The 20,297-nt window shown below is 41.5% G+C and overlaps 3 protein-coding genes and 1 pseudogene across 3 annotated transcripts; 3 read left to right on the top strand and 1 right to left on the bottom strand.

Annotated features, from left to right (window-relative positions):
* Positions 1 to 79: 79 nt before the first annotated feature.
* LOC146610140 (gap junction beta-4 protein-like) lies at positions 80 to 981 on the top strand. The gene is made up of 2 exons (XM_085347045.1): positions 80 to 615; positions 705 to 981. The coding sequence occupies exons 1-2, from the start codon at positions 80 to 82 to the stop codon at positions 979 to 981; spliced, it is 813 nt and encodes a 270-aa protein (XP_085203171.1).
* A 398-nt stretch (positions 982 to 1,379) lies between these two features.
* Positions 1,380 to 2,346, bottom strand: LOC146610139 (uncharacterized; annotated as a pseudogene).
* Positions 2,347 to 4,272: 1,926 nt separating this feature from the next.
* LOC146610138 (gap junction beta-3 protein-like) lies at positions 4,273 to 5,004 on the top strand. The gene has a single exon (XM_085347059.1). It carries the CDS (start codon positions 4,273 to 4,275, stop codon positions 5,002 to 5,004), a length of 732 nt encoding a protein of 243 aa, XP_085203185.1.
* A 1,245-nt stretch (positions 5,005 to 6,249) lies between these two features.
* Positions 6,250 to 18,780, top strand: LOC146610137 (keratinocyte-associated protein 3-like). Its single transcript, XM_085345980.1, has 6 exons — positions 6,250 to 6,363; positions 7,507 to 7,703; positions 10,718 to 10,777; positions 13,814 to 14,005; positions 17,422 to 17,562; positions 17,646 to 18,780. The coding sequence occupies exons 1-6, from the start codon at positions 6,351 to 6,353 to the stop codon at positions 18,039 to 18,041; spliced, it is 999 nt and encodes a 332-aa protein (XP_085202106.1). The 5' UTR covers positions 6,250 to 6,350; the 3' UTR covers positions 18,042 to 18,780.
* The last annotated feature ends 1,517 nt before the right edge of the window (positions 18,781 to 20,297 follow it).

Below are 20,297 nucleotides of genomic sequence, written 5' to 3'. Positions count from 1 at the left end.
GTGGGTCCCACATCTTGGGATTTTCTTTTTTAGTGCTCTGTTTCTACAATTGGGTTCAACTGACATCTGAAACAACACGATGAACTGGATCTTCTTGGAGGGTCTCCTCAGTGGGACTAACAAGTACGCCACAAGGTTTGGTCGAATCTGGCTTGCCATTGTCTTCATCTTCAGGCTCTTGGTCTTCTTGGTGGCTTGTGAAAAGGTCTGGGGCGACGAACAAAAGGACTTTGATTGCAACACCCGCCAGCCTGGTTGTCAAAATGTCTGCTATGACCACTACTTCCCCATCTCTTACACCCGACTCTGGGCTCTCCAGCTGATCTTTGTGACTTGTCCATCCCTTCTCGTGACTCTCCACGTTTCCTACAGAAAAGACCGGGAGCGTAAGCACCGGCTAAAGTACGGAGAAGACTGCACACCTCTGTATGATAACACAGGAAAGAAACGAGGGGGTCTCTGGTGGACCTACTTTTTCAGCCTGCTGTTCAAGATAACTGTGGATGGCGTGTTTGTCTTCCTGCTGTTTTACCTCTACGAAGCTGCCTTCTTTCCTCCACTGGTGAAATGCAGAGAAGAGCCATGTCCCAATGTGGTGGACTGCTACATTGCGAGGTAAGGGATACCTTTAAGGTTCTAAATGGCCAAAAATTTCAAACGCTTAATCCTACATTATGTTTTATCTCTTACACTCTGTTTTCCAGGCCAACGGAAAAGAAGATATTTACTGTCTTTATGGTGGTGACCAGCTTTGTGTGCATTTTCCTCACTCTTTGTGAGGTGTTATATCTGTGTGGGAAGAGGTTCCGGGAATGCTGCAAAAAAGGACCTCGCTCCATGAGAGACAACTCCTTCATGATGACCAGAGTTCCTCTGAGTGGTAATGAAAACTCAGCCTACAAAGAACCGGTTCTGGAGAAGAGTGTGACCAATGGAGAACCGGGCCAGAAGGGTTCAGCCCCGCCCTACACCATAGCCTGAGCTCATTATGTCCTGAGAGACATAATGAATTTTTAAATATCAGAATCAGAATCATCAGCAAATGCTTACAAACAGATGATGTTGGTTATTTTGAAACCAATTTTACATTTTAACTATTTTATGTTTTTGTTCCCCAACATTGATGTGTTGAGCATGTATGTACTGCTATTTCAATAAACGTTTAATCTGATACTATCAAAATGATTTTTTTTTTGGATGTATATGACCATATGTCAAGACTATCTCTCCACTCTACATATTCCACATGTTCAGCAATGTACACTGAGCAAAAATATAAACGCAGCACTTTTGTTTTTGCTCCCATTTTTCATGAGCTGAACTCAAAGATCTGAAACATTTTCTACATACACAAAGGACCCATTACTATCAAATGTTGTTCACAAATCTGTGTTAGTGAGCACGTCTCCTTTGCCAAGATTATCCATCCCACCTTGCAGGTGTGGCATGTCAAGGTGCCGATTAGACAGCATGAATATTGCACAGGTGTGCCTTAGCCTGCCCACAATAGAAGGGCACTCTGAAATATGCAATTGATCACACAGCACAATGCCACAGATGTCGCAACTTTTGAGGGAGCGTGCAATTAGCATGCTGACTGCAGGACGTCTACCAGAGCTGTTGCCCGTGAAATGAATGTTCATTTCTCTGCCATAAGCCTTCTTCAAAGGTGTTTCAGAGAATTTGGCTGTACATCCAACCGGCCTCACAATCGCAGACCACGTGTAACCATTCCAGCCCAGGACCTCCACATTGAGCATGTTCAGCTCCAGGATCGTCTGAGACCAGCCACCCAGACAGCTGCAGCAAAAATCGGTTTGCATAACCAAAGAATTTCTGCACAAACTGTCAGAAACCGTCTCAGGATCAAATGACCAATGGTGGGTGGGGTTGTGGTATGGGAAAGCGTATGTTATGGAAAACGAACACAAGTGTATTTTATTGCTGGCATTTTGAATGCACAGAGATACCGTGTTGAGATCCTGAGGCCCATTGTTGTGCCATTCATCCATGACCATCACCTCATGTTAAAGCATGATAATGCACGGCCCCATATTGCAAGGATCTGTACACAATTCGTGGAAGCTGAAAACATCCCAGTTCTTGCATGGCCAGCATACTCGCCCTACATGTCACCCATTGAGCATGTTTGGGATGCTCTGGATCGACGGATATGACAGCGTGTTCCAATTCCAGCCAATATTCAGCAACTTTGCTATTGAAGAGGAATAGACCAACTTTCCACAGCCCACAATCAACAACCTGATCAACTCTATGCGATGGAGATGTGTTGCACTGCATGAGGCAAATGGTGGCCACACCAGATACAGACTGGTTTTGCCACATCTGTGGCCTCGTGCTGTGTGATCAATTGCATATTTCAGAGTGGCCTTTTTATTGTGGGCAGGCTAAGGCACACCTGTGCAATATTCATGCTGTCTAATCGGCACCTTGACATACCACACCGGCGAGGTGGGATGGATAATCTCGGCAAAGGAGACGTGCTCACTAACACAGATTTAGACAGATTTGTGAACAATATTTGATAGTAATGGGTCCTTTGTGTATGTAGAAAATGTTTCAGATCTTTGAGTTCAGCTCATGAAAAATGGGAGCAAAAACAAAAGTGTGCGTTTAAATTTTTGTTCAGTGTAGATCTAGTCTTTCACCTCAGAGAACCTGGGTTACAATGTAACCAACCGTTATGATTCTCCAATCTACATAACACAAAATTTCTGAACCTGTGCTGAATGAATTAAAGTAAACTGATTTTTTCTTTAACTACACTCAGAAAGAATTAGGCTGGACATTATAACTTCTCAACAATTTATCATTTTTTAGTTATCCACCATGGTTAGACTTTCATTTAAATTCCATCACTTTCTACAGAATGTTTTACCTGTTTGGAACATTCAACAGAAAAATCGTCACGCCAAAATATATAAAAGTTTATTTGAAATGCTGTTCTAGTTTCTGTAAACTTAGCAAGTGGCTAAACCCAACCCAAAGCTGAGACAGATCACTGGTGTTCTGGTTAAGTGCTTGAGACAAATTGCAATGCTGTAAAATGAACTAATAGAGCCAGACTGCTACTACCATTCCATAAGATCTTTTAAAGTAGTCAGCAAAACCACAATGTGATGTATCCACATGACAACTTCATGTGGTAAGTGAAGGGAGTAGCATTAAAAACAAACACTACTCCTACACTAGTTTCGCACCACCTCAGTAAAAACTACATTTGGCATTCCTTCTACGAGCGTCATATCAAAGAACAGATTTGTACTGAGTGTACTTATAAGGTGGTGACTGCTGCACTTCCTAACCTTAGAAAATCAACAAACAAATGCATATACTGTTTAGCGATATCAACTCTCCATATCTCAGGTGCATTTTAGAGTTGTTGCTCAAACAAATGTTAGGTGGTAGCCTGGTTGACTAAGCACCTACCCAAGGACATATCTTCACATCTCAACTGCCTCATGAGACTGATAAGAAACATAAGAAACTCAAATCACAGTGGACAAATACAATTTAAAATGTGCCTTATTAAGGCTAAATGATAGCGTATCACTACGTATGTGTATTTTGTAATTCTTTTGCTGCATTCATAACTTTAAGGTAGTATATTGTCCAGCACTCCGATTAGCTGGGTAGATGCCAGAAGTGGACACACCTCTAGATTATGACCAATCCGTCCAGAGGTTGAACCAATGCTACCTGTTTAACTTATTTTTTTAGGAAGTTTATTTCCCAGACTGGACGCATGAAAGACTGCGTGCAAGAACAGAAGTCATAAGGTAAGTTTCTTTTAGATACAGTCTCACATAAGTTATTTTTCATTTTAAAACTTTATTTAGAAAAAGAAATCCTTAAGTTTAATGGAAGAACTAAACGTGGAACACAGTTGAGGCAAGCTTCAGCTTAAACTCTTCTAAAGGTAGCCGAGGTAGAGAATCAAGTATCTTTTGTGCTGTCGAGGGATTTTATGTTATAAACCAGTGAGCATTTCATTAATTATTAATGGCATATTTCTTTAAAAGTGTCAAATTTTGAACATAAGTGAAAACATGCTGTGAGAAGTGGGAGAGCTTTAGGTTTCAGAGCTTCCGAGCAAAAGTTTGATCAGAAATGGGAACACCTATTTGAAAGACCCACTGTTGGGAACAGATATTCTCTGGATGATTGCATAACTTTGCCTTTATGTTTTCTTTTTTTTCCTGCCTCCCCAAATATTCACAGCTTAAAAGAAACGTATTGAAGCCTGAACTCATGGATTGGAAAGTTCTTCAGGGTTTTCTCAGCGGAGTCAACAAGTACTCCACTGCCTTCGGAAGGATCTGGTTATCAGTGGTCTTTGTTTTCCGGGTGCTGATCTTCGTGGTGGCTGCTGAGCGAGTCTGGAGCGACGAGCAGGGGCACTTCGACTGCAACACCCGTCAGCCTGGTTGCACCAACATCTGTTATAATCACTTCTTCCCCATCTCCCACATTCGCCTTTGGGCCCTCCAACTTGTTTTCATCACTTGCCCTTCATTCATGGTGGTGCTCCACGTGGCTTACCGGGAAGAACGGGAACGCAAGTACCGAGCCAAGCACGGCGAGAACACTCGGCTCTACGACAACCCGGGACAAAAGCATGGCGGCCTGTGGTGGACGTACCTGATGAGCCTCTTCATCAAAACTGGTTTCGAGATCACTTTTCTCTACTTGCTCCACTACATCTACGATAGCTTTAAGCTGCCCAGGAAGGTTCAATGCGATGTCAGCCCCTGTCCAAATCTGGTCGACTGCTACGTGTCTCGACCCACTGAGAAAACCGTTTTTTCCTACTTCATGGTGGGGGCATCCGTCCTGTGTGTGGTGCTCAACATTTGTGAGATATTCTACATGATTGCGACCAGAGTGGTGAATCGAAAACAACACGGCAGCATCAGAATTGCATCGAGAAAGGTCCGCCCTGAAGTGGACTGCGACGCCTGCAAGTCCTCTCACGCTGAATAGCTGAAGACCCTTTTGGGGAACTAAAAATCAAGAAATCTTCTCATGCCCCTTATTAATCACCTATTTTTATGCATTAAATGTTAAGTAGTTTCACCTTTGGCTTTCAAATCTTTGATATGGTGTTCTGCACATTTGAAGATCCCTTCCTAATATCATTCAAATGTAAGATTATCCACTTGACATCTGACACCTCATATCAGCTTCAACTGAACTTAAGTGTGTGTGTGTTTTGTTAACCTTCAGAAGGGATCTCTCCACGGCCCTAATGGACACGATGATAATTTAGGCCTCTGCGTGTTGTTGAAAAGCACCCATGAAAAAAGGTGAACGCATTCAGGTTTATTGTATTTACATTTATAAAGTTTCCAAAATGTAATTTAATGTAAATGTTTTAATTCCCTGTTGTGATCTTACAAATAAATGTTTGATGAAATATCAAGAACTGATTTTCACATTATGGGCTGAACATTCACAGATTTGTGACTACAGACAGTACAACACTGAGCAAAAGTGACTATTAATTTGTTTGACTTAGTCGCTCAAAGTGACAAAAATAAACATTACAACTTGTATATATTTGTAAAAATCTGTAAAATGGTCATTCAGCTTCATATTTCTTCAATAGCGTCACTGATCCACTTGGTGGCAGTCAAGCCTTATTGGCATATGAAGGGACAGAACCCATCAGTGATATCCCCAGAGTTCCGTTGTTTTGTGACTGTTTACTATTTGGGCTTCTTTAAAAGATTATTTTGCTGTAGTTGCTACACATTCTTTTACTCTTGTGCAGCTTACTTATTTATTCAAACCAGCCACATATATTGAAGTTTGGACTTTTTTTTAATGGCAACTGTCAAACTGTCAAAAGTTACATCACAATCATTCAAATATTTTTACATTTAAAAAGAAATCTATAGGCAGTGCCCTGTCTGCATCAAGGTTAGAGAATATTATATATTGAATTTACTTTCGAAATAAAAGCATGTATTTAAAACAATTTATTCAGGGGAGAAAATTTTTAATCCCAATTTATTTTTCCACACAAGAAAGAATCAGTTTAAAGTACTAAATTCATCGTGTCTTTTCATAATAACAAAAAAGCTTATCGACAGTTTTGAAAACTCATCAAGTATGCTCCACTTTCAGGGATCATTGTTTTATTTTGAAAAGCGTCGTGCAGGAGTGTCAGAGACTGTGACTTTCTGTCCGACGGGATTGTGGAGATCACTTTGAAGAAGAAGCGAGAGCACGCTGACACCGTCCCACCCCAGGACAGCCTGTCTTTTGAATTAAAATAATTTAAAACAAACAAACAAAAAAACCTACCGAATGGTGACCTGACAGAGATGGGCGACACAGGTAACAAACAGGAGTGTGGGGGTTTGGGGATTTAATCGCCTGTAAAGTGCTGTCAGTGTTCCAGACTTCAGTGTTTGTTTGGGTGTGGTGGTGGTGGTGGTGTGGAACTAGTTTATCAGGTCACTTTTAATACCGCAATAACAGAGTGACTGCTTACTTTGGGCATTTTCTCTAAACGTTATCACCCTTTACTGGCAGATTCAAACAAACCCAGCACCGTGTTACATTGTCACAACTGTCATGCCTGTGCGTATGTGTGCGTGGATGTTTCACGTGGCAAGAGGCGAGTAAACATTGACCAGATATTTAGTTGTGAAACTGTTGTGGCTGGAATAAAGGAATAAATATGGATCTCACTTGGATGGATCGCCGTACGAAATGTATGCGAGGACCGGTGTCACGTGACTACACAAACCCCATCAATATTTATTATATAAATTGAGATGTGATCCAGATTTCATAAGAAAGGGAGCCCTGTTCATGCAAATTTTCTACTTCATAATTTTACTTTCTACTTGAGCAGCTTTGGCAGTTCAGAATAATCCTTCTTTCTATTAAACTGGGCCTTGGAGCATCCCTTGATTTTATCCAGCGTCTGTGTTAGCGCCTTTCCCCTTCCCTTAAAGCTTGCTTTCTTCTGATTGGCTGTTTCTAGTAAACAGAAGGTTTCAACAACAGGCTTTTCACAAGATGAGATTAAAGTTGATGTGCAAGCCTAAAAGTGACACAAACAGGGCGTGTGTCTTAGATGATGACATTGATGACATCACACAGAGCCAAGAGTAGATAAGTTTGTCAGGAACTGTATCTGTAGTTTCCGCTTTTGGATAAGAGGGATTATTGTGCATTACATGAAGCTAATGTGGGTTTATTGTGAGCATTGACTGGTTGAAAAGATGGGGGGGGGGGAAGCATAACAGGCCAAGTGTAGATTTTTTTGTCTTGGAAATCTTTGGTCACCTCTTACACACTTGTTTGGGACAGCCTGCGCTCAGCAGCTAATTATTAACACGGCTGACATCTCCGCCGTGGTTTTGACCTGGCCCCTGTGTTTCTGATCAATACGGCGTGGATGACGTAAAGTCACCTCTCTCTGCTCTGCTGCTGTGGATCGACCTGCTTCTTTTCTCCCTCTCCCATCAGGACTGTGCTGCGACAGCCTGCAGGATCCCAAGGCCCTGATGAAGATGGGTCTGAGCGTGATTCTAGTCGGTCACGTGAACTTTCTGTTGGGAGCTCTGGTGCATGGCGTGGTGCTCAGGTACATCAGCATCAAAAACCAGGACCGTACCATGCAGTACGCCATCGCCAACGTGGTGGCCATCACATCTGGCATGCTGGTGAGCATTTTGGCACTAACAAGGATAGAGCTAGAGGACATCTCTGTGGAGGGAATTTTAGGAAATCTAATCTTTATTAATAACTGTATAAATCCCACTGTGGCTAATTTAGCTCGGAGAAGCTTGTTGTGCATAAAACACAGTAACATCCAAACAAACACGTGAGCTAAAGCATCAAAAACCTTTACTAGCAGGTAAGGTATAACGATGCCCTGAAGGTAACAAAGAGAACTGACCTGCAAGACCACATTCAAAAAGAGCCAAAACACCCCCAATCCTCCTCTCTGGAGGATTGGTTAAAAAAATGTCATCTTTGCTTCACTCCTGTGATTTTAGAACAGGTTTTAACTATTTAAAAATAAATCTTTGGCATGAATACTACTTCTACTATTATCACTAACAATAACGACAACAATAATAATAATAATGATAAAATATTGCCTTTTCGTTATTATTTATAGTTAGGGTTTTCCAAAATACCATATGCTACAACATGCAATATACAAACATAAACATATTCTAGTTTTTCATGCTTTCTGTTAGCTTAGTGATGCTAAAGCTTGAAAATGTGCAACAGACTGGAAAGAAGTTTGCCCTCAGACTAAAAGTTCACTCTCAGTGCTGCAGCCAGTGTAAACTTTTCAGCTGCCACTCCCATTCAGTCGGGGAATAGTCATTTGTGACTAAAGCTTTATTTGCTTGATCATACTCTGTCACCCTGAGTGTCACACATCCAAAACAGTGTGGACGAGTTAAGGTCACGTGGAGCAGTGTGCAGATAAAGATGGTGGTGAGACGCGACAGGCCGGTGCGCGGGTTTTGTAAAGCCGATGGTGATTTTGTGTGTGTGTGTGCGTGCTTGTTTGTTTTCTTTGTGCAGGGTAAGAATTCTTTTACGTGCGTACGTTTTATTAAAGTATTACCAATGTTGCCTTCCCTCGTGGTGATGACAGCACAAAAAACAATAGAATTAACTGTTTTTCAGGATTCATAAGTTATAAATCTGTAGACAAATTCACAGCTGTGAAGTAAAAATATACTTTACTGTACTTAAGAAGATTTTTCAGATGTCTTTACTTTACCTTTTCAGCTTTTTACTTGTACTCCCTACATTTTAACCAAGATATCTGCACTTTCTACTCATTACATTTTCCAAACAAGTTCTTTACTCCAGGTTTAACGCTTTTGAGGGGGCTATTATTTCCTGACATTGCTAATGTTCAAACATTAAAGTGATTGGAGGCTAAATGGGGAGAACAAGAAAAAGGACAATCAGTCCTGCTGGTGTCTCCATCACTGGTGCTTATTACAAAGAAATCTAAGAGGCAAAAAAAAACCAAATATATAATCTATACACATTATATCATTTGTTGTACTATACTCAGGGGTTAAGTGGGCCGGAACAATCTGGGATGGCTTTTTTGGTGCAGATCGTCCAAAAGTTGTGGTTGAAGTACTTAAACATCTAGCTAGCGCTACAGAAGAGGCGCTAGCGTAAATTAAGTAACTTTTTGTTTGTTCAGGGGTTTGTTTTGGTAGCAGGTAATTTCAAATAAGTTTCTAAAAGCTCAAGAGATATCAACAAATACACTATCTATTTGTATGCAGTTGGTCACGCGTTACGTCTGTTGGCTAAAGATCCAGCTGCTGTATTTCCCAGGAAAAGAAGAGTGCTCGATAAGTTCACTCAGAGCTACCATCTGATAATCCCGTTGATCCTGCATCGTCATCGGTCCAGGATCAAGATTCCAGCTGACCAATGATGTTGTCTGAGGAGTCAGTTAGCATTAGCCAGGAAGTTAGCTAATGCTTTTAAAAACTATTGCTAGATAACCAGCATGAGTAGCGTAAATTTGGAGTAACAGCAAAGCTGATAATATTGATAATATACACATTATATAATATAACTTAATAAAGGAAACACTTGACATGCTTACATTTTTTCCAGACGAGAGTTTCTTATAAACAAAGGCTTTTTTCTTTTTCTTTTTCTCCGAATTCCAAAGTTATGACACAACGTGATCAATCAATTGCAATGTCGATCCTGGAACAACATTATTATCATAATGCATGATTAACACCAACACAGGGATATGGCCAGATACGCTCAATCAGAGATGGAGAAAGATGTAAGACAGATAAGACGGGCTTTTACGCTGCCCTCACATGCTGAATGTCACTTTGCTTCCAAATAACAGATGGTTATCGGAATTCAAATTTTAAAATGATAAGGTTTGTATTCATGTTTGTGGGAGGTTCAAAAAGCTGGTAGAAATATCCAAAGAGTTACTTTTTACTTTCTGCCTTTTCTCTCTTACTTGAGTTAATAAATTGAATCAGTACATTAACATTTACCAAAGTACTTGTTATCACAAGCATCTGTATGTCTGCTTTAGTGATGAATGTGCTCACTTTTGCCATCTCTGGACAAATATCACAGGCTTAAGTTGACTTTTCGTTTCTAATCTGCAGCTCCGGCCTTTGGTTAATTGGACTACCCCAACTCTAGTTAAAAGTTGCTGATGTCGTTCATAGGGGATTGATGTGATGTGCTCGTTACATATAAGAATGAAACAAAGTCACAATGACTCTGCTGTAAGATGTGACCACATTTTAAGACAGGGTTCACTTCTGGCCGTTCTTTGGGTTTGTGCCATAAATGATTCTCCTTGCTGCTATGAGGAAGCAATTCTGAGAATGACATGCAGCACATTTGTTTGTATGTGAAAATAGGTCAGTGTTAAAGTTCATTAAAACCATTTTTAATGTATAAAGAACTCTAGAATAATGTTTAATCTCTCTCTGAAAAATGTGGCTTGTGTAGGAATCTGAGTGGTTTTCACTTAGTTTGAGCCACTCTGTGAAAATGCTGCTCCTCAGGTCTCCTAAAAATATCTTTCAAAAATACAGAGGCACTTAAAGATGTGTTTGAATTGCTTGCAGTGCGTTCCCTGTTTTGTTTTTGGGGGGTTTTTTTGTTGTTTTTTTTAATGTCATCTGTGTTCTTTCCGCAGGGAGTTGTTGCTGGTATTCTGGCTATCGTCCTCTCTAAAAACAAGAAGAGTAAATCCCTGGTTAGTATCTCTGCAGTATGCTTTTTAATCTCAATATCTGGAGAGTAGGTTCCTTTCTCCTTGTGTTATCCACCTTTTCTCCTTTGCTTTTCTTATTGATCTAACATTACTGTGCCAGAGCGGTACCTTCACAGCGCTCCAGCACTCTGCTCGCCTGCTTCTGCTTTGATATTTTACAGCTTCCTCACCTTTTTCTCTCTGTCGTGACTTAAAAAAAAGCCTGCACATTGCCTCAGGTGTCTGAATTCAGCCCTGCAGAGCTGGATTTGTGTGTGTGTTTCTGTTTTTTTCCCCCCCTCTCACTCCCTGCATCTCCTCTATGTTTATTCAGTTAGCTGTCGGGCTGCTCAGACGGGACTGACGAGGCAGCTTGCTCATGAGTGAGCTGTAGCTTGATAAACCACTCCGGTTTCCTTTGTTAGCGAGTGCCTCTGTGAAGCAGGCTGTGAGGCGGCAGTTTGAGTCCATTACATCTTGTTATGTAACTCAGTCATCCACTTCAAGTGATGAGTGAACACGGGCCTTTCTTACATGTGGCTGCTGTAGGTGTTTTTTTTTTTTTTTTTTTTCTTTTTACTGGCCTTATCGGGTTTTGATTTAACAGCTCAGTCATCTTCGCAAATTGACTTTAAATATCTGGGCACGCTGATTAGCTGCATCTCACCTTCTGTAAATTCGGGATAGGTTTCTCCACCCAGTGTATCATTCATTATCGTGCATCATTCATTTGTAATACAAGTATGGCTAAGGCTTGCATAATCAGTCTATTTTCTTATCTTCTTATCATGCATGGAGGCTGGAGCTTATTCCTGTTGCATTGTCCAAGAGGCGTGCTACATCCTGAATGGATTACTATTATTTTTTCTTTTTTAAAACAAATCATAAGTAGTTCCTTAGAACAGGCGATGACTGTACTTAGGAAACACCATTTGTAAAACATCAGGAAATAAACTGCAATGTTTGTGTTCATGGTTAAATTGGACTTTAGTTCCCATTTAAAATTGTTTTTAACCCAAGCTTTTTATTGTGATCAAATCAAAATTTTCATTTCAAATCTATAACCCACAGTCTACTTGTGTTTTGTGGACTTGGAGAAGGCATTCAGCCGCATCCCTCCGAGTGTCCTGTTGGGGGTGCTACAGGCTATGGGGTGTTTGCTGTAGATCTACAGCAGGAGCTTGATCGAAACTACTGACAATAACCCAGACTCGTTCCCAGTGGGTGTCGGACTTTGCTACGCCTGCCCTTTGTCACAGATTCTTTTCATTCTTTTCAGATATTATGGACATAGGTTTTAGGTGTAGCCAGGTGGCAGTAGGCTTTCACTTTAGTGGCCTCAGAATCTCATCTCTGCTTTTTGTAGATGATGTGATTCTGTTGGCATCCAGCTGTCCTCGCCAACCGGCCCTGAACAATTGGTAGAAAATGGATGGATTGCTAAGCCCCTAATCACACAGGCCTATCTTAATTGCCGACTGGTTGGTGAGTGGTTGTTGGAGGTTGTTTGTTGTGATGGGTCACAGAAGGAGTGCTGCAGCAACCCCCAACCTCTGAAACCAACACTTGGCAAAAGGAGCAACATACAAACAGGCAACCACAGCAATGTTTTTAGCAACAAAAGCAATTGCAAGGAGGTTGTCAGCACAGCTGTATAAGTTCTTACAACTAGTTTCACCTAGCAGCAGCTAACAACCTCCAGCAACCACTTGCAAACAATTTAGGGAATATAAATTTTTCCCTAGCAACTAGGGGCTAGCAGAAGGCATTGCAGGTTTTTAAGCCTGTATGATTGGGGCTTTAGCAGTCGATTTCACAGCAACTGCCAGCAGCCTCTAGCAAGTACTTGCAACAGATTGGGTAACATTTTTTTTTAATAACAACCAATGGTTGCCAGGCAGTCTTTTAACGCTCTCTAATCCTGTGTGAGCCTAAGGCTGCTATCTGTAGCTTTTACTGTGCAGCCATCAACATTCAAATCATAATGTGTTTTGAGAGCCTATTATGTTATGCTACGCTACGCTATGCGACGCTATGCTAGGTTATGGCAGTGCAGTCAGGACAAGCAAGGCGAGAGAACATGTCCAAGCAGAGAAAAACCGATTTCTTTTGGGGTTTTGGTTTAGTTTTTTTTTTTTTTGTAATTTAGGGTTGTTGTTTTTTTGTGTGTTGAGGGAGCTCAACTCTTTGAAGACAGAAACACAATATTCAGACACAGGAGTTCTTTTGACAAGAACACTTATCTTGGTATATGAAATCTGATAGGCTGCATAATGACAAATTGCGATAAATGGAGGGACACAACAATTTAAAGTCTACTTAATCAAAAGCATGGTTAAAGTCCAGCCATCCATCCATTTTCCTCTGCTTATCCAATTAAGGGTCACGGAGGCAGCTGGATCATATCATAGAGGCAGAGGACGCCAGTCCACCACAGAGCTAACAAAGAGAGACAGACAACCATTCATACTCACATTCATACCTATGGTCAATTTACCTAACCCCATTTGTGTGTTTGGACTGTGGGAGGAAGCCAGTATAACTGGAGAGCCCACAGACACAGGGAGAACATGCAAACTCCACACTGCACCCCCTTGTTGAAGTGAGGTTGTTAAATATCAAACTGTTTTGTTTGTTTTTGTCGAGTTAGTCTTGCTGTTCTTTGCATATTTCCTTATGAGCATCAGTCAAAATCCTGCTCCTGCTTTTGCTTGCTTTACTATCCTAACTAACCCTGTTTGTATTGCAAACTTCTTGTTGTGGGTGGGGAGGATGAGGAGTCTATGGCAGTGAATCAGCACGCACAGTAGCAGGAGTGGAACCAGAATCATTAATACACCTGTGCTTTTGTTGCTCTGACATGTCAGAGCGGCTGCTGTGAATAATCTCAGCTCTACTAATGTTTGTTTCTCTTTTGCTGTCTTTTTCTTTTCTTTTTTTTTAAAGTCTATTTCCAGCCGGAGATGCCCCAGTTTCCCAGCTGGGAGAATTTTTCTTTCCTGATCATCTAAGTTGTGCTTCTCTCTTCCTTTCCCCTAGACGTGGTCTCTCTTCACAGTGAGTCTGGTTGCGTCTTTCACGGCAGCGGCTTCAGCCATTGGCCTTTTTGTATCCGTGGTGAGGGCCATTGTTCACGGTGGGCGGAGCTTCATGACTTTCTGCCGCTTCCCTGACGCCACCGGCTACTCCAGCGTCACCAACGAGTGTCCCTTTGACCCCACACGCATCTACGTGAGTGCATTAGTGTGCGCGCCACAGATGCTGAGATCAAGGCGTGACCTGTGACCTTTTCTGCAGCAGATGGCTCTTTGAACAGCTGACTGTTGTGACATAATCACAACAGAGGCTGTGCATCATGGTGGCAGCATTCCCTTTTGTACTGTGTGTGTGTGTGTGTGTGTGTGTGTACATAAGATAAGATAAGATAGAACTTTATTAATCCCTCGGGTGGGTTCCTCTGGGAAATTCGATTTCCAAAAAAGCACAGCACCGACAGAAGTTACAGAGTTATACACACACACATATATAAATACAGAGACAATATAAATAAAATATACGAAGGGGATAAATAGAATAAATAGGAATAAAAATAAAAATACAAGTGAATTGCACATTTCAAGTATTGAGTCTATTGCACCGTTGACTATTTACAAAAGTATTGCACAAGGTATTGTACAGTGAGGTGAAGAGGCACTACAGCTTAGTTGTTCCCCCCTCCTTTGTCCTCCTGTTTCCCCTCCCTCTCCCCTCCAGAGAGGAGTTAAACAGTCTGATGGCGTGTGGGACAAAGGAGTTTTTAAGTCTGTTAGTTCTTGTCTTTGGGAGAAGCAACCTGTCACTGAACAGACTCTTCTGGTTGTTAATGGCCGTGTGCAGAGGATGCCTGGCATTGTCCATAATGTCCATCATAAGGGTGTGGGAGAAGGAGTGGGAGGCTGGGTGTCTGTCTTCTCTGTCACTCAGGCTGTCGCGCTTGTGCGGCTGACGGACTGGTGGCACAAACGCTGACCTGACCCCGTCAGCTAGCTCCGGGCTGCGTCCAGACACCGTTACGCTGTCAGACGCACTAAGCCTCACGGAAACATCCACACATCAGCAACACTTTGGCGTTTTAACACCCAATGTAGTTGACAATTTGTTGCATCAGTCACCTTCATCTTAGAGTGGATTTATTCTTGGCACGGGGGGTTAATGGCACAGCTGCTGCACGCGGTGTAGGTTATCATTTGTAAGTAGCACAGACACGGCCCTGGGCAGACAGTCCCCACCGCCACCGTGTTTGTATTCTTTCAGTCAATTGTGTGGCTCAGTGAGTGGGAGGGCTTCACTTGTCTAAATATTGAAAAGGAGACTGCCATCGTGCAGTCGTGTCTGCAGTGCAGATCGTCACTCATCATGATAGAGAGCGGTAATCACAGGGTAGCATGTTATGCCTCGTTTCTACATTGTTTCTCTGGGTGAACAGATATGTTTCCGTTTGAATCAATACATCTGTGTAAGTCATTTAACCATGATTGTAACCGCCTGTGGATCGTGCTTTTATTTACTTTATTTAGTGCCCTACACCGGATGATTGGGATGAGAACAGGGCAAATCATCCTGAAGATCACAAAAGACAGTTAAAGCAACGACTAACTCAGACGTACTACCTTAAAACCCTGACATTCAAGCTGCTTTAAATAACACAGGTGTTTTCACATTATAGTATAGCTGAAGAAGCCAAAAATGCACTAGTGCTGCTTGTTATTCCATTACAGTGGTCCCTCGCTATAACGGTTCACTTTTCATTCAGCTTGTCAACTTTACATAAATCTTCCATCGCTAGCAGCGTGAGTCTGAAGTGCTGTACAGTATGTAAGTTTTCTCCCCGACAAACACAACAATGTCGATGAAATGTTTTGCACCGTCAAAGGAAACCATGGGTGCCTTTGGTTTCATTCTATAATACTGAACTTATTTTTCTACGAAGGTTTGAACTTTGAGAGAAAAGTGTGAAAATGTTCATGCCTGTCTGAGAAAAGTGTATAAAGTGTGCAGTGAGGGATTTTACAGCCTTAAAACATCTATAATAAATGTAAAAAATAATATAAGGTTGGCTACTTTGCCGATTTCACCTATCACCGGTTATTTTTAGAAAGTAACTCCTGCGATAAACGAGGGACCACTGTATATACAGAATTATTTTGTTCAATATTGAGATTACAATTGCTCATAGACCTAAAAATAATTAATAACAAGTACATTTATTAGAATTTAAGCAAAGAGAAGAAACTTGTCTTGTTAATTATGTGGATTTCTTCGTGTTTTATTTAGAATTCCTCTGAATAAATAAATCAGTGTGAACCTGCCACAGTCTGACAGGACGTGAACGGGAGTGGTAGAAGGAAATGAAGCTAAAAGGAAAAGTGGGGGAATTATTGCGTAATAAGCGTAATAATAGGATTCCTATTGAAGCTCCTGGCACACAGTTTTTGTGCTGATGTTAATGCCAGAGGAAGATTGTGGTTACGGAGTCTGTATTTAGTGACCCTCGCTCTCCATCTTTGTCTGCTGACACTTTGCGGCTGCGTTGCTGTGCAATCATACCACTTACAGGTGATCCTGAAATATCTAGGAGGGAAGACAAACTCTCCAGCTGCAGCAGTGCCATCCTATTACAGTACCATTCTCTGACCTCTTTAGAACGACCCTCAAAGACTTGGAAAGACAGACTGCATGACTGGGTGCTTGGTTTTATTCCCCGGTGGCAATGCGACTAAAAACACCTGAATTCAAATCTTAAGAGGTGTGGCTCAATACTTTTGTTAATATAGTAAGTAGCTACCATCAAAGCTTATTAAAAAGAGAGAAAATGGGTTCAATAAGTCAACAGAGAGCTGTGAAACAAAACTTGAGCAATACTTATCTGAAATTTAGACAAGTTGTAAGATTTAAACCCAAGTTCTTCTGCTTTCTTTCTGGAATGAGGGTTGGATTATCATCTTTGGTGTGTTTCTTCCTCATTTTACAGCCACATAAAGTTTGTGATGGACCAAATTTAAGCTGGACCCCAGAGCATCAAGTTTTGTCTTAGTCTATTGAGACTGCAGACCATGCTGTTCACTCAGTGCTGTGTATTAGCTAGCGGCCTCCAATATGGCTGCCGGAGGGTACATTACATCACCTGAGAGTGTATTTTGGACTTTTCTGGCACACATGCATGCTTAGAAGCAGTAATGATGGTTATGCAAGCCTTATGTTCTGTGCTTCCTGCATATTTCATCATGATTTACAAAGAGAGCTCCAAATTTCGAGCGGTGCACTTTTTTATTCTCTTTGTAGTCTGCGAGTCAGTGTGCCCAACAACAAAAGGCATCTCTATTTCTTTGAATTCCCTCTGTAGCATTTCATGCTGATACTCTGCTCTGCATATTTTATCCAGCCTCTCCTGTGCAAACTGAAATTCCCACAGCAGGGCTGCAAACCAGAAGTTTTTTGATTTGCAGCCCTGCTGTGCAATCTGAGAACACGTTCACTTCTGTATCACATTATTATCTATACAGTTTCCCCATTTTATGTGAGACTGCAGAGCACCTTTACAGATATTGTTCTCTGAATGGTCCAGCTGGTGTTTCCCCCCAGCTCATCTTCACCTTCTCCCTCCCCAGAGTACGACTCTGATCCTTTGGGTGCCTTTAATCGTGACTTGTCTCATCCAGCTGGTGTTTTGTGCCCGCTGCCTTGCTGTCTGCATTTCCTTTCTGGGTCTGCCTTGCTGTCCTACCAGGAAGAGACCCAGAGGCAGATCGGTGAGATTTTGACTCGGGCATCTATTGAACTCTACTGGCAGTCTGTGCACTATAACTAAAGCCATTTTTTGGTGTCTCTGTAGATTAACGCTGTGGTGCCAATCGAGAAAGGTGCTTCTCCTCACTATTCTAGACCTCCAAGTAGCTACAATGAACCTGCCCCTGGGCATACAGAGCCTCCAAGAACCTACAGCCAACCACCAAGAACCTACAGCCAACCACCAAGAACCTACAGCCAACCACCAAGAAGGAGCACAGCAACTCCACAACGCCAGCACCGAACTCCCACCCCTCCACAGTATCTTCCTCGTCAGGACCACAGTCTTCCTCCCTCGGAGAGGCAACCTCTTCGCCAGCCACACAGAGTGAGATCAGACAGAGAAAGGCAAGTAACAAGAGCTGGAAGCCAGCAAATGGCGACGGAGCAACACCGGCTCTTGCAAAGGGGTGCGCTGGAAAGGTCCAGCTTCTGGATATAGCGTTATTTAACGCAGCAGATCTACTCGAAGAGCCAGAAAAAGTCTTATGAGGTTCCAGCTACAGTACTTGGAGTCAAACTTCATGCTCATAACCTGTCAGTACTTTAAAGCTCTGGCCTCAGATGAAGATGTTTCTTTAAGAGGAAGTGATCTATGAATATTCTGAGGCCCAGATTATTTCCCAGTTATGGGAATTTGTCAGTTCTCATTCTTGTCATCGTGTTGAACAAAATATGCACATCAGGAGGAGAGATGCTGCAAAGAGAGGACACAGTGCCGGGTCTGAATGGGATTATGAGAAATAGCTGGTCAGTTTGTTGTCAAGGGTTGGATGAATGATCCGATGTCGCTGTGATGTCAGCTGTTCGGACCTGTTTAAAACTCGATTCACACTTTCCCATTATAAAGCCATGAGGCAGGGCTAATCTGGAAGTTAGCGCTCTCCAACACTGAAATCTCTACCACAATTCAAAGCTCAGTATTTCACACACGCCAAAATGTGACCACAAAATGTTTTCATTTTGGGGTTTTTTGGTGGGTTCTTTTGCACAATGCCAACAGAATTGGAAGAACAAGATGAAAATATTCTTTATTCTGACTTTGTTGGGATGTAAATGAGCTGCTCTCCTGGTGTTACAATGCTTTTCCTCTTTTTTGTTGAGGATAGAGTCTCAGGTTTGCCTAACAGGGTATGAGATGCATTTTGTTTTCTTCTTTTAGCTCAAGTCAAATTAGCACTGCACATGTTGTTTTTTTATTTCTTAAGTAAATAAAGTTTTTATTCAAGAAACCACACCATTGTTATGTGTTTTGTTTCTGAACTTTGGCACCAAAACATTTTTAGCACATGGTAACCCCAGCAGCTCGTGAGTGACCTGACAGGTAGGACTGGTTATGCATGACTTTTAGCCAGGTTGGTACAAACCATCTGCAGGTGCACGTCAAGAAGTGCCTGGAATATATATGTCATGTTTTAATTATATTACAGTTCAGCTGTCAGATCAGACACGATCTGCTCAAACATAAGGCTTGGGGACCAGAATTGGGCCACCACAGACTCCCAATTCGGTCGACTGGGCTGCTTAGAAAAAAAGGAGAGAAAGGAATAAATGTTGGATTTTCTTTTTTTTTTTTTGTACAATGGGTCTGCAAAAAAAGGCTATTTTATGTGAATTAACAAAAATCTTTCTGCTCCATAATTAGAGGACCGTCTGGGCAATGACCTACTTTTTTCTGCTGATTTTTTTTCCCCTTGTAATTTAAGCCCAAAGATTAATGCTAGCAGATGTTTTTCTTTAAAACTGCATTCTACATTTCTATATCATGTAGACAAAATGAGACAATGTTAAAATTGAGCGTCTTATTCCTATATTAAGATAATTAAATGTTTTAATATGATAACAATGTCAGTGGTTTACAACTCTAAGCAGTTTCACAGAGTTTCATTGGTTTGATCCAGTTAAGACAAAAGCAGACTGTATGTCGACCCCTGTTTTAACGTTTTCCACACATATCCAAAATGACCACAAATGAGGACGCAGTGCACACGTGCAGCTTAGAAACACATATATTTCGATTTCAGGTTCAACAGAATAAACATGACATCCTCAGATGAGGTTTTCATGCAACAGAAAAGTAGGAAGGAAGAAAGGAGGTTCGTATTTATCCAACACAAAGTACCAGTTTATCAGAGGCAGTGAGAATAGAAAAGGATTACACTGTAATAGATCAGAGAGTAGCAACTGTTGTTCTTTATCCTACCAGCAGAAGGCAGTGATACTAAAGGATCCCCAAAGCAGAGGTGCGGCTGGTTAGGAAGCTCCTGTGCGAGTGTTTGGTACTAGTTAAATGTCACATAGATGCAGCAGCACCAGGACGACTCTCAGCCCCCACTGCTACAGTAGTATTCAGTAAGTTAGCTAAATTCTGGCTAATGATGTCAAGATAAAATTGAAAGGAGACAACGTGTTGGCGTTCTGTCTGCAGAACACACCATTGAAACTAATATTACAGGCCAGAGGTGCCATGCTAACTTTGAATTAACAATAATCCTGATATTTAAAAATAAAATATCAATGTTGTTTGAGTATTTATGAATTCATGACTACATTCCTACCTCCTCCCTGCTGTGTTCATTAAAGACGACAAAAAATTTGACCGAGAGCATTATTTTCTATAACTATTGAAATACCGTTAACGTGATTTTGTGTTTTGCTCATCACGACACCCATGATGACAAAATCCATCATGACAAAC

The sequence above is a fragment of the Diplotaxodon limnothrissa genome, linkage group LG22, assembly GCF_057381915.1.
Source record: "Diplotaxodon limnothrissa isolate DT_005_m linkage group LG22, D_limnothrissa_male_GT1.1, whole genome shotgun sequence".
NCBI classification, from domain to species: Eukaryota; Metazoa; Chordata; class Actinopteri; order Cichliformes; family Cichlidae; genus Diplotaxodon; species Diplotaxodon limnothrissa.
This window is presented reverse-complemented; position numbering and strand designations above follow the sequence as displayed.